The following is a 12,604-nucleotide window of genomic DNA, read 5'->3' as shown; positions in this document are numbered from 1 at the left end:
GGAGGAGGCCCAATGGGGATGGATGGATGGATGGGGTGCCCGGGGCACATCAAGGTGGTACTCTCTCCTGGCACCTTGCAGGACCAGGACAGTCCCTACTGGGACAGCCAAGTCTCCCTGTCCACACCCAAGGTCGGGATGGTGAAGTCTCCCCGTGACTTTGGGGGGGGCCGTTTCTGTCTCCCACTATTCCCATCTCTGCCTCCTTTGGGGTTCCAGTGTCTGCTCTGGGGAGGGAGTGCACGAGCGACCCTGCAAAGGAGCTGTCGGGCGTGTGAGAAAGCTCTTTACTTGGGTACAGCACAGGGCGCCCCAGACTCCTGCGGATGCCTCCCCACCCCACCCCCCCCAGCCCCAGGGTGGAGAGCAGGGGAGCCACCCCAGGGCTGCCAGTCTTTGGTACAATAAATAGAAAACAAAGGGGCCAGCAGGGCCGAGGAGCCAGTCCATGGGGGGACAAGGGGGGTAGGGGTCATACCCCCTCCTCTTCTCGGCCCCAGCCCCCAGTCAGGTCAGTGCAGGTGCCCCCCCTCCCCCCCACTGGGTAGCAGCAATTCCAGTTGAGAGGGGAGGAAGGCTGGGGGAGGGAAGGCATGAGCCCAGGGGCCCCAAGGGGGAAGGGGTATGGCTTCGGGGGGCCCCAGGGGGGCAGGGGATCACGAGCTGGCGGCCGTACTCTGGGGGACACCACAGAGACCCAGGCGGGGGCCTAGGGCCGGGTCCTCAGGTGGGGGGATCGGCGGCCGGCCCCCGCCCCTGGGGCCGCCCCCCCCTGTGGTCCGAGTCCGGAAGGCCGAAGTGGCCGGGTGCTGGAGAGGGGGAGCAGGGCGGAGTGGGGCACAGTCCTGTGGAGCAGGTGGGGGCAGCAGGGGGCCGCCTCCAAGGCTCACGTCCATCAGCTCGGGGGGAGGCGGTGAAGAGGATGAAGAAGAGCCAGCCTGGGCCGAAGGCCGGCCACCGGCCCCGTGGAAAGAGGAGGAAGAAGAGGCTGGGGCGGGGCCCGGGGGAGGCTTGTGGGCCACATCTCCCCCTGCCCAAGGGCGCAGCGGCTGGGAAGGTGGGACCTGTTGGGGAAGAAAGGCACAGACTGTAATGGGCCGCTAGGATGGAGCCCCCTCCCCTTCTGTCCCGGCCCTGGCCCATACCTGGGGGCTGTGCATCTCGCAGTCCGTCACCGGGGGCCCCGGGCCCCCACAGTACCGGTTGCTGTATCGGTAGCTTCGGTTGTCATTGGACGATCCGCTCGAGCCACCTAAAAGTAGGAAAGCAGGTTGGCAGAACGCCCCCTCCCCACGTGCCAAGGGAGAGAAGGGCGACCCTTCGGTTCAAGGTCACGGGCCGGATTCGCAGAGAAGCCCGACGCCGGGAGAGCTTAGGATGCCCAAAGACCGAGTGCTTCCACCACAGGCACGTGGGCTGCCTCCCCCTGGCCCCGCTCAGGGTCCCGGCGCCTCCTCACCAGAGCTGGAGACAGAGCTGGCTGCGCTAGAGGAGTGGGAGGCGTCGGGGGCCGGAGAAGGCGAGGTGGAGGTGCTGCTCCCCGAGGGGCCCGTGTTGGTCGCCTCGTCGGCCGTCCGGCGGAAGAAACCGTGCTGCAGGGCCCCCAGGGGGCTGATGCGGGCGGCCGGCTCGTACTCCAGCATGCGCAGCACCAGGTCCTGGAAGCGGAGGTAGTCGGCTGTGCTATGGCCGGGCTCGCCTGCCCGTCGGCCCCCGGGGCCGCCTGTCTGCACACCCAGCACCTCCTGCAGCCGCCGCGTGCCGGGGCCCTGGTACTCCTAGGGAGGAGGAGCAGAGCAGTCACAGGGTGAGCAGCACGATGGGAGGAAGGGGAGAGACGGAGGAGGGAGAGATGGAGGGTGTGGGGATGGGCGCTGGGGCGCGGGATGGCTCACCTTCCTGAGGTCTTTGCTCCTCCGCAGGGTCCAGCCCCCTCCAGGCAACCGGTCGAAGTACTTCCTAGCTTTGGGTGCCTGTTCCAGCATGGGGGCTGGGGGCAGTCCCAGCACTTCCACAATCCTGTTCATCTGGTCCACCTGGGCCACAGAGAGGCGTGGAGCTGTCAGTCCCGCCTCCTTCACTCGGGGTCCCCAGCCCAACCCCGCACCCCCGAGCCCGAGCCGCTCACCTCATTGGAGCCGCTGAAGAGGGGCTCTCCCGTGTGCATCTCCACAAGAATACAGCCTAAAGACCACATGTCGATGGCCAGATCGTACGGGGTCCCCAGGAGCACCTCAGGGGAGCGGTAGAAGCGGCTCTGGATGTACTGGTAGATCTGGAGACAAAGCAGGCGCGGTCAGGACTCCCTGCCCTCCGCCGCCCCCAGCCCGGAGCCCCTCCCCGGGCCACAAACCCTCGGCCCAGCTGAAGAGCCGCCCATTTTGATGGGCGCGCTTGGGGTGCCAGCAGGATGTTCTCGGGCTTGAGGTCAGGGATGATGCTGGCCGGGGGGCCAGGAGCAGGGGGTGTGCAGAGCTGCTGGGCCAGCCGGGGGTTCAAGACGCCGGAAGTGCGGTTGGAGCAGGTCGGCAGATTGAGGGACAGGATAAGACCAGGCACAGGTGGTTTCGGAACATGAAGTGTCGTTTCAAATGCACTGGGGGAGAAGGGAGAGGGGCAGGTGGTAGCGGCTCGGACCCTGGCCTCTGGCCCCCGCCCCCACCCGCTGGCCACCCTCCCAGGCTCACCGATGTAATACTTCATCTCCGTGTCGTGCTGGTTCATCAGCTCCAGCAGCCGCAGCTCAATCTGCGCCTGGTTCAGAAACGCCTTCTTGTTCTTGATGATCTTGATGGCCACCAGCTCCTGGGCCTGGTGGTCATAGGCCTTCACCACCTGAGAGGGACAAGAGCCAGGGTGGACGAGGCCATCGGGGCCCAGGATGGATCCCAAAGGGAGGACGAGATCCCGCTGGCCACAAGCTGGGAGGCGGCAATAACTGGGGGGAGGCGGCGATAACCGGGGGCAGCCGGGCCCAGCGCGTGGGGGCGCGAGTCCTCACCTGCCCAAAGGAGCCCTTCCCAATGAGCGAGTCGATCTCATAGCGCTCCAGCCACCGCTCCCCGCTTCGCACAATGTAGTCATGGTTGTCGTCGTCGTAGCCGTGGTTCAGAACCTTCCTCTCTTTCTTTGTGCTCGCGTCCTCGGGCGGCCCCTGCTGGGCCCGACGCTTCTTCTTGGCGTAGTACACCTGGGGAGCGGAGCGTGTGGTGAAGACATTGTTGGGAGACCCCCACAAAGTCACTGCCGGCCCCTGCCCGGGGCCCAGCCCACCTCATTAATGTGCTTGTAGGTCTTGATAAGGTCCACAGAGAGTTTCCGGAGCGGGGCGGAGGTGGCATCCCGAAAGGCCAGCGGGAGCCGTCGCTGGAGCAGCCGGACATCTGGCACCACCTGGGGGGGCGCAGGGCACGTCAGGGCCGGGCCCTCCCACCCCTGACCTCTCCTCCCGCCCCTGACCTCTCCTCCCGCCCCTGACCTCTCCTCCCGCCCCTGACCTCTCCTCCCGCCTCCTACTCCCGGCTTCCTTTGTGCCAGAACAGGACAATCGTGCGCTCTGACCCAATTTACAAAAGGGAAATCAGAAGCTCTCTCCCTGACTTTGTCAAGATCGCTGTGCTGACAGGCAGCCGGCTCCTTTTCCCCCCAGACCCTCCGTGTCTGTTGACCGAAGCTGGAGCCGGAGGCCCTGGGCCCAAATCCCAGCTCAGCCACTTCCCCCCAATGGGAGCTGGGACAACCCTCTCCAGGCTCCAGCTGCCTCCTCCAGGAGGATGACCTCGAAGGGTCTGTCTGTGACCCTCAGATCCTCAGCCAGGATCTCCCTTTCCTGACCCAGATTCTCCACCGCTGTTGGGGACTCGACCCCAGACCCTTTGACCTCAGGCCTGTTCTCCTGCTCCTGCCCACCCCTCTTCCCAGGAGCTGGGGTAGGCGATACCTGTGTATGCTCCTGGGGGGCTGGAAAGCCGGAGAAAGGACCATGGCTGGGAGGGGCGGCCATGTCCGGCTCAGAGGGCCGAAGGGAAGCAAGGCCCGGAGCAGGAGCCCGGCTGGGGGGCGACTTCTCGCATCCTGCACCACAGCTGCTGCCACCAGCACCGCCGGGACCTGGAGGAGGGGGAGGAGAGGAGATGGGATGGGGGCCCTGGGCAGCAGGGGGGGAGGGGATCAGTGACACAGAACAGAGGAGAGATGGGATGGGGGATGGGCACAGGGAGGAGAGGATCAGTGACACAGGACGAACAGAAGAGATGGGGTGGGGGTGGGATCAATGGCACAGGACGGACAGGCAGAAGATGTGGGGGACAGAAGGACACAGGACAGACAGAGGAGCAGAGGAGAGGATGGGGGATGGGGGCAGGGAGATCAGTGACACAGGACAGAGGAGAGACGGGATGGGGGGCCGGGGGAGGGGATCAGTGACACAGGACAGAGGAGAGACGGGATGGGGGGCCGGGGGAGGGGATCAGTGACACAGAACACACAGAGGGGACAGACAGAAAACCAAAGGCAGCTGAGGAGGAACATGAGGAACTGTAGCCAGGAAGGGTCATGGTCCTGAGACAGCCCTTTCCCCCACCCCCGAACTCCCCCAATTTCCTGGCCCCCCCCTCGCCAGCTGATAGCCACTCTGCATGGGGGAGGGGAGCACACAGGGAAGGGGGCTCCTGGCCGCATGGGGGTGGGGGGGCCTCATCGGACACCGGGGAGTGCCCCTGCGGTTGCGCCCCTCCCGCTCTCATACCCACGCTGGGGGGCTGTCGGGAGCCACGGGCAGGTGGCCGGCGGGGTCCCCAGTCTGGCAGTCGGGCAGTCAGCATGTCGGGCAGGGAGGGTGGGAGCCCCGAGGGGGGACAGAAGTGGACGGGTGCTCGAGTGCGAGCTGCCTGGCCTGGCCCTAGGCCCCTAGGCGGCCCCCGGCCCCTGCCCTGCCCTGTCCTGTCCCGTCCGCTGGGTGACAGCAGCAGCCGCCGGGAGGGGGAGGGGGGTCAGCCGAGGTTGCCTGGAGGGGGGAGCTGAGCAGGTGGAAGGGGGAGAGGAGGGCGGGGGACGGAAGGGAGGACGGGGTTAACCCTACAGCTGCTGGCCTGGGCCTAGGACTGCCCTCCCCCCAACTTCCAGCCCGGCCTGTCTCACAAGGAAGCCTGGGCTCGCACCGGGGGCCAGAGAAGCCTCTCCTCCGACGCCCATAGCACCCCACCAGCCCGGCCCGGCCCGGCCCGGGCCCCCCCTCCCCTAGCCCCCCTCGGCGGGGGAGGGGGGAGGAGGCGCTGAGCTCGAGGGGCGGCCTGCTCCGGCTCCCGCCCCGCCCCGCCTCCCGCCTCCCGGGCTCGGGCTCCCGCTCCCCGCGGCGCACACGAGGCGGCTGCAACATGACCCCTGCCATGGCAACAGGCCTGCCATTGGCCCGAGGGGCTCAGCGCGCCGGCCAATGGCGGGGAGCCGGCCCGCTGTTGCCAAGCGACCGCGATGCGGCGGGTGGGGGCCCGCGCCGGCTCTTGCCCAAACAAAGAGCGGGAGAGCTAGGGGAACGGGGGGGAGGGGGCCGGAGAGACCGCGGCTCCGCCCCCGGCCCGGCTGCCCGACCCCGCCCCGGCCCGCGCCGCGCTCCCCCGGGGCCGGCCCCTTCCAGGAACCCGGCTATAAATAGCGGCCCCGCCCCCTCCCCTCCCCTCCCCCCGGCACCTGGTCCGGCCCGGCGCCCCTCCCCCACCCGGCCGGGCCCCGGGACAGCGCGCGCTCCCGCTCCGCCCCACCCCGCCGCCCAGGGAGGGGCGGCCGGGGCGGCCGTAACGGGCGTCCCGCGCTCCCCCCCCTCCCCGGGGCTAACGTTCGGCGCGGGGGTGGAGAGCGGCGCGCCGGAGGACTGACTGGCTGGCGCGGACGGGCACGCGCCCCCTCCCCTCCCCCAGCCCCGGCGGGCGCGCGCGCGGCCGTTACCTGTGGGCGGGGGTGCCGGGCCGTAGGGGGAGGGGCGGAGCGGAACGCAAGGGGCCGGCGGTGGCGGCTCAGCGCCCCGGGCTCATCCCCGCGCGGGAACGCTGGCGGTGGCGGCGGCGGCGGCGCGGGCGGGTGGCTCCAGTCAGATCGGCAGCGGCCCGGGGTCCCCAATTACCCAGTAATGCAACCAGCAAAATGGCGACCACAACAAACCGGCCCCCCCGGCCTGGACTCCGCCCCCCGCCCCCTCCCATCCTCCCCCGACACGTGACTCGGGCAGCAGGCTGCCGCTCGGCGCGCCTGCGCCAGCTTCTCAAGACACATGCGCACAACTCAGGTAAGAACCCGCCCAGGGCTCGCCGAAGACAGCGAGACCAAGCATGCGTCGCAGAGGTCGACGCCCGACCTCTCCGGGTAACCACAGGGCGAGCGTCAGCAGCTCGCCTTAGCGCGCAGGCGCGAGCTTCTCCATCCTCCCCACCCCCCACCTTAACCCTTTGAGAATGCAGCAGTCACATGGGATCACACCTTTTAATAGAAAATACATAAGATCTGACAAAACAGCTAGAGTAGAAAAAAAGGGGTGGGGCAGGGCAGGGCAGGGCAGGACGGAGGCAGACAGCTACTTGGCAGCTACTTCTTTCTGCTTGGGGGGAGGCCTGTGGGGAGAAAGGTGACCTTAGAGCCCAAGTAGCACCTGGGGATGCCCACAACCCTTGCTGAGCCCAAGGATCTTTTCCTCCAGCGATACCCTTCCAAGTCAAGTTCTCCCCCACCCAAATCAAGGAGACCTCTAGTTTCCATGGACCAACCCTCCTCCAGTGATACCCCTCCAGCCAAAGGGCCCCCGCCCCCACGGCTCACCTGTACACGCCCACCACCACTGCGTGATCCCGCTCATAGGGCTCCAAAGTGAGCTGTTCCTGGGGCTTCATGTTTTCTTGCTGCATTTTCTTGACTTCTGAGGCGAACACAGCTTCAGGAGAGGCTGTGGAGTCTATGCAGTTGGCCTGGGAGAAGTTTCATGGTCACGAGAAGGATGTGTCCCTCTGTCCAGCCCTCAGGAGCCTCCTCCCCCATTGTCCCCAAGTCATGAATTTGGCCAGGGCACTATACCTTAATGGAGATCACAAAGTGTCCACCATTGCGCAGGAAGTTATGGGCATTGAGAGCCACAATTCGGGACTGGTCTGGCTGGGCCACATCGGCAAAAATCACATCCACCATCCCTGAAGGCAGAGGAGAGAAAGGGCAGCAGAAATGAGGCTCTTCCTCATTTCATCTCTTCCTCCTCCCTCCATTCAACCCAGCAGCCTGCAGATCCAGATCCAATCTCAAGGGATCCCTTTGACCAGACTCTTGAGGACAGATGCCCACCCTTCCCCCAGTAGCGTTTTCATGGGGCTTTAAGATGTGTAAATTGCTTGCCAAGTGGTGTCTAGAGATAGGATCTGAACTCAGGACCTTCTGTAGCCCAGGGCTGATCATTTCTGCCCCCATGTTGGCTTCCTCAGCCACTAAGTCAGTGCCCACTGCACTAGGGCCCCAGGCCAGGCCCTCACCAATGAGCATCCGGTACTTGTGGGGGTGTCGTGCATCCTCGATGACGGGAATGATGTTCGTCCTCTTCTTGGCCACGTTGATGAGGTCTCGGCCTGATCGATGAGAAAACTCCACGGCATAAACCAGACCTTCCTAGGTGGCAAAAAACAGGGCTGTTCCCTGAGCAAGCCCACCCTCACACCCCTTAGCCCATGTTCAAAGGCAGCCCCTCCCTCCTCCCAAAAAGTGGGGAGGCACTGAGGACTCACAGGGCCCACGATGTCAGAGACGTGTGAGACGGTGGTGCCCGAGGCTGCTCCCAAGTAGAGCACTTTGGCCCCAGGTCGGATGTGGATCTGATCCACGCCGCCCAGGATGGCAGCGGCCAGCTTGGAGCGGAAAGGATTCCAAGCCCGGTACTCCATCTTCACCTCACCGTCCTGAGGGGTGAAAAAGCAAGGGTCAGCCCCGCACTCCCCACCTTCCCGCTGTCTCCAGGCCCACCTCCCCCCCACCGGAGGGGGTTCCCACCTCCACGGTGATTCTCTTCTCGCCGTACACAGACTCCCCGGGCACCATGTTCTTCGTGACCAGGGCATCTTCCTTTCCTCGACAAATAAACACTCCTGCAAGAGTAAGGCCCGGGGTGACCACCCGCCCCTGGACGGTACCAGAGCCCAAGAACGACGCCCCCCGGGGCCTCACTCACCCTCATGTCGATGAGGTTCCACCGTCACTTTCTTCCCTCCTTGGAAGCCACCTCTACCACCCCGGCCTCGGCCCCGGGGGGTGCCTCTGCCCCGACCTCCGGGGGAATGGAAGCCGCCTGCAGGAGGCAGAGCACAAGTCAGGGCTCACTCTTTGCCTGCCCTCCCCTGCCCGCCCCGCGAGCCCCACGACCTCCACTCACCTCGGCCCCCTCCTCGGCCTCCGCGATCTCCGAAGCCGCCACGGCCACGGCCTCCGAAGCCACCTCGGCCCCCGAAGCCTCCTCTGTCACCGCCTCTCCCTCGCCCTCTGAACCCACCCCGGCCCCCGCCTCGGGGGCTGAATCCTGTGGAGGCAGAAGAAAAGCCCCGGGCTGAGCATTCTGGGGAAGATTCCGTGCCCCCCATCTCAGGTAACGGACACGGGAGCCCCCCTCGCCTCCCAAAGTGCTGTCAGTGCCCCTGCGGGCCCAACTCACCCCCTACGAAGGCTCCCATGCCCCAGAGAGGAGGCAGGAAGCCCCCGCGAGAAAGGGTCCCGGGGCCCAGCCCTGACGGGCTAAACTGCCGGCTTCCACCTCTTCGAGGGTCCCAACAGCCCCAAGCCCAGGAGCTTTAGAGGGAGAACGCCGGAAGTGGCGAGACCCGAGTTCAAACCCTGCCCCAGAAGTAGTTGTAGCCCCAGGTCACTTCCTTCGCGGCGGCCTGTCCACAAGACGGGGATAACAGAGCGCGCCCCCCCCCCCCCGGGGGGGGGGGGGGGGGGTTTTAAAAGGAAATAATGCAGCAGGCGCTGCCGGAGTGCGAGCCGGCGGCCCCAGGTAGAATTCCGCCCCCGGCCCTCTTGCTACAGAAAAGGAAACCCGAGTCACAGGCAGGGGAGCAAAGTCTGTGCTCGCTGACCAGGCCGGGCCTCGGTCTCGCCTCTCCTCCCGGGCCCGGTCTCGCGCTCACCTGGCTTCATGGCACGCGGCTCGCTTTGCGGAGGAAGCGGAAGCGGCAGCGGGGTCGGCCCGTACGGTGGCCGCCAGCGGACACGCGGTTCCCACGCTCCACGGAGCTTTCAACACCCCTGACTGCCTGCTAGGGAGGCAAGAGGGGATTGGCGTGCAGAGTCGTGGGCGTACGCACGCAGTACGCATATACGTAGGAGCGCCAGAGGCCAGTCTTCTTTCGCCTGCTCAATCTAGGTTTACCCAATACGTTTTTTCTTGCGCCCGCCTCCCGGCTACGTTCGGCTACGTCAGCTCGGCGAGGATGGTGGAATGCTGGGAAAAGTAGTCCTACGACGTCCCAGGTCGCGGCCGCAGTATTTCCGGGGTCGAGAAGGTGGGGAAAGGAAAAAGGGGCAGGGATTATGCGTAAAACGTCATGACGCCAGCCACTCCACGGGAAGCGGAGCGCCCTGATGGGAAATGTAGTTTTTGAAGAGTTGCTCTTTTCACACATGCGCTCACCACTCATCGTGGGAAAGGGAACTCAATCTCCTAGGAGACGCCGTGAATGCGTCCGGAAGTGGCTCGTGGCCTTGGGAAAATTCGAGTTGTCTGCTCCCGCAGTGTGTCGGACGGCCGCCGGGTGGCGGTTTCGTTCGGTCCCTGCCTCCGTCCTTCCTCCTCCGGTACAGCCCGATCCCGAGATAAAGATGCTGGATTCAGTTACGTTTCACGCTCATGTATTTGGCGACTACAGTATACCAGGCGCCGTTAGACACGGGGAGACAAAGACAGCAGGAGGCCCTTGGGGAACTTCTACTCCCATCCCCACTGGGCCATGAGGCGCCCTAACCCTGTGGGCCTCCACGGGAGCCCCTCCCCCCTTCCGCGGCCGTCCTGGACGAAATCTCAGCAAAGCGTCACCGCAGTGGAACGTCCCGTTAGGTCACGGGGGGACTAGTGTGTGGCAGCCCGGCCGCCGGGCGCGTCCCAGGGCGCTTCTCTCCCTGAAGAGAAGCAGCGCGTCTCACACTTAGTGTCCATCCCGGGGTTCAAAGGAGAAAGCGGAAAAGCGGGGGCGGGGAAGTCCAGAGAGCCCAGCGACAAACGGTCACCCGCTTCAGAAATAGTGTGTGTATCGAAAATCGTTCCCCAAAACTCGGCGAGCAGGCGGCCTTCTCTTACGTAGAAGGGGGCGTATTTATTTGCAGATCTCTTTCACGGCTGGTGCAATAGGAGGCAGCTGTGTCCCAGCCACAGTCAGGCTTTTGTGACATTTCATTTCGGTTGAAAGATGGGAAGAAAATTTGACCTCAGCCGGTGAGCGGCCGGAAAAGGGGCGTGGCTTTGAACAGGTAAATAACAATATCATCATGGAAATTTTCAGAGAGGCCTGGAGAGCCTGACAGGAACTGATGCTGAGGGAAATGAGCAGGACCAGGAGGTCACTGTACCCGCCAACCAGATTGTATGATGATCAGTTCGGAAGGACGTGGCTCTTTTCAAAATGAGGCGATTCAAGGCAATTCCAAGAGCCTCGGGATGGAAACCGCCATCTGCATCCAGAGACAGGACTATGGGAACTGAGTGTGGATCACAGCATGGTTTTTTCACCTTTTTTATTGTTTTTATTGTTTACTTACTTTTTTTTTCTTATTTTCTTTCGCTTTTGATCTGATTTTTCTTGCGCAGCGTGACAAATGTGGAAATCTGGTTAGAAGAGTTGCACATACACAATGTGTACTGGATTACTTACTGTCTAGGGGAGGAGGGTGGTAGAGAGAGAGGGAGAAAAATTTGGAACACAAGGTTTTGCAATGAATGAAAAACTTTGCATGCGTTTTGAAAAATAAAAAAGCTATCATAAAAAATAAAAGTTAGTTTTGACCTCATGGATTCCCTGAAAAAGCCTTGGGCAGTTTTGAGGAATCTGCAGGCCACATTTTGAGAACTACCAATCTAGAGGATGAAGTGATATCTTGTCCAACATATTTTTAAAAATACATATCTACAAGAGTGCCTCTAGTTATGATTCCCCCACTCCCCAAAGTCCATTCACAGAACTAAATTATTCTGCAAATGGTGATCACCTAATTTATTGGGCATAGCAAAAAATGGAAGGGAAAAAATTAAACTATATGGAAAGCTGGGTTTGGAATCAGCCACTCTCATCTTCACGAGTTCAAATCCAGCCTTGGACACTTACTAGCTAGATGATCTCTTGTTGGCAAATCATTTAACCCTATTTGCTTCAGTTCCTTATCTATAAAAGGAGCTGGAGAAGGAAATGGCAAATCATGCCAGTATCTTTGCCAAGAAAACTCCAAATGGTTTCATGAAAAGTCAGACATGACTGAAATGAGTAAACAACAATTCCAATCACAAATGGAGCCATCCACCTAAAACCATGTCCCCAAACATCTATTTGTCTTTAAGTCTTCAAGTCACTGGAGAAACTATTCATACCCATAGATAATGAAAAAAGTAGAAGGGTGCAGCTACCAGGGGAAAAGTTAAAGAACAGTAGGACAGGGCTCTGACTTCAGTTCACCAACACAAGGTTCTCCTTGTGCCAGCTTCAGGTCTTGGATCAGTCCGGATGGTCTGAGATTCTGTTCAATGTCAATGAGTCACTGGCTGCAGAAACAACTCATATGGAAGTCCACAAATGTCAACTCAGTGGTATCATCTCTTTGCTTCCTGTTGCTTGTATGATAATTGGGAAATCTGAAACCTTAAGAATAACAGCAAGAAGAGAGGAAGCCAAATCCTTTTTTTCTTTCTTGTTATGTCACTTCTCATGTACTGCAAACCTATTCATTACTCCCCAAAATTCAAAGCACATCTCTGTTCTTTGAAAGTGTTTCTGTTTAATGAATGGTAGTACTGGCTGATTCCAGATTCTCGCCTTTCCTCCCTACTTCCCCACATTAAGAAAGTACCTGTGAAATTATGCAAAACATTTCCATAAAAGTTATGTTACAAAAGAAAACATACATCTCCCTCCCCACCAAAAAAAAAAATCCCCAAGAAAAATAAAGTTTCAAAAAGCATGCTTTAATCTGCATTCAGACACAATAAATTCTTTCTCTGGGTATGGAGAGCATTTTTCATACGTCCTTCAGAATAGTTGTGGATCCTTGTACTGCTGAGAATAGCAGTCATTCACAGCTGACCATCCCAAAGTAACATTGCTGTTACTTTGTACACAATCATGAGCTCATGGAGAACTTTCCAGGTTTTTCTGAGAGCATCCTGCTCATCATTTCTTATAGAACAAGAGTATTTCATAATAATCATATGCCACAATTTATTCAGCCATTTCCCCATTGATAGGCATCCCCTAAATTTCCAATTCTTTGCTCTGAGAAAAGACCCGCTATATTTTTGTACTTATAGGTCCTTTTCTTTTAAAAAAAAAATCCCTCAGTTTACACGTCTGTTAGTCGTATTGTTTGATCAAAGGGTATACATGAT

At 60.9% G+C, this 12,604-nt stretch overlaps 2 protein-coding genes across 4 annotated transcripts; both read right to left on the bottom strand.

Annotated features, from left to right (window-relative positions):
• Positions 1-269: 269 nt before the first annotated feature.
• DYRK1B (dual specificity tyrosine phosphorylation regulated kinase 1B) lies at positions 270-5,564 on the bottom strand. Its single transcript, XM_031963112.1, is given in 12 exon segments — positions 270-1,064; positions 1,146-1,252; positions 1,460-1,778; positions 1,896-2,036; positions 2,129-2,354; positions 2,408-2,549; positions 2,552-2,596; positions 2,688-2,835; positions 3,002-3,190; positions 3,274-3,393; positions 3,941-4,110; positions 4,748-5,564. Coding segments are annotated over 12 exon segments (2,091 nt in total). The 5' UTR covers positions 4,824-5,564; the 3' UTR covers positions 270-656.
• An 891-nt stretch (positions 5,565-6,455) lies between these two features.
• Positions 6,456-10,439, bottom strand: FBL (fibrillarin). 3 transcript variants are annotated; one of them, XM_031963110.1, is made up of 9 exons: positions 9,147-10,439; positions 8,396-8,539; positions 8,195-8,311; positions 8,017-8,111; positions 7,755-7,925; positions 7,506-7,638; positions 7,060-7,172; positions 6,808-6,953; positions 6,456-6,602 (listed from the first exon to the last, which is right to left on the bottom strand). In XM_031963110.1, exons 1-9 carry the CDS (start codon positions 9,154-9,156, stop codon positions 6,566-6,568), a joined length of 966 nt encoding a protein of 321 aa, XP_031818970.1. In that variant the 5' UTR covers positions 9,157-10,439; the 3' UTR covers positions 6,456-6,565. The 3 variants fall into 3 exon arrangements, with proteins under 3 accessions (XP_031818970.1, XP_031818971.1, XP_031818969.1); XM_031963111.1 differs by lacking the exon at positions 9,147-10,439 and adding an exon at positions 8,672-8,956 and having other exon boundaries at positions 8,459-8,539; XM_031963109.1 differs by lacking the exon at positions 9,147-10,439 and adding an exon at positions 8,672-8,955.
• Between the last annotated feature and the right edge of the window lie 2,165 nt (positions 10,440-12,604).

The sequence above is a fragment of the Sarcophilus harrisii genome, chromosome 3, assembly GCF_902635505.1.
Source record: "Sarcophilus harrisii chromosome 3, mSarHar1.11, whole genome shotgun sequence".
NCBI classification, from domain to species: domain Eukaryota; kingdom Metazoa; phylum Chordata; class Mammalia; order Dasyuromorphia; family Dasyuridae; genus Sarcophilus; species Sarcophilus harrisii.
Note: the sequence above shows the minus strand (reverse complement) of the source record. Positions and strands in the feature narration are given on the sequence as shown.

What these genes read in the sequence shown, in the direction of transcription:
- FBL (XM_031963109.1), bottom strand. An exon ending in CAAGTACCGGATGCTCATTG is followed by an intron (nt 7,173 to 7,505) that starts GTGAGGGCCTGG and finishes CTCTGCCTTCAG; the next exon opens with GGATGGTGGATGTGATTTTT. An exon ending in GTGGTGGTGGGCGTGTACAG is followed by an intron (nt 6,603 to 6,807) that starts GTGAGCCGTGGG and finishes TTCTCCCCACAG; the next exon opens with GCCTCCCCCCAAGCAGAAAG.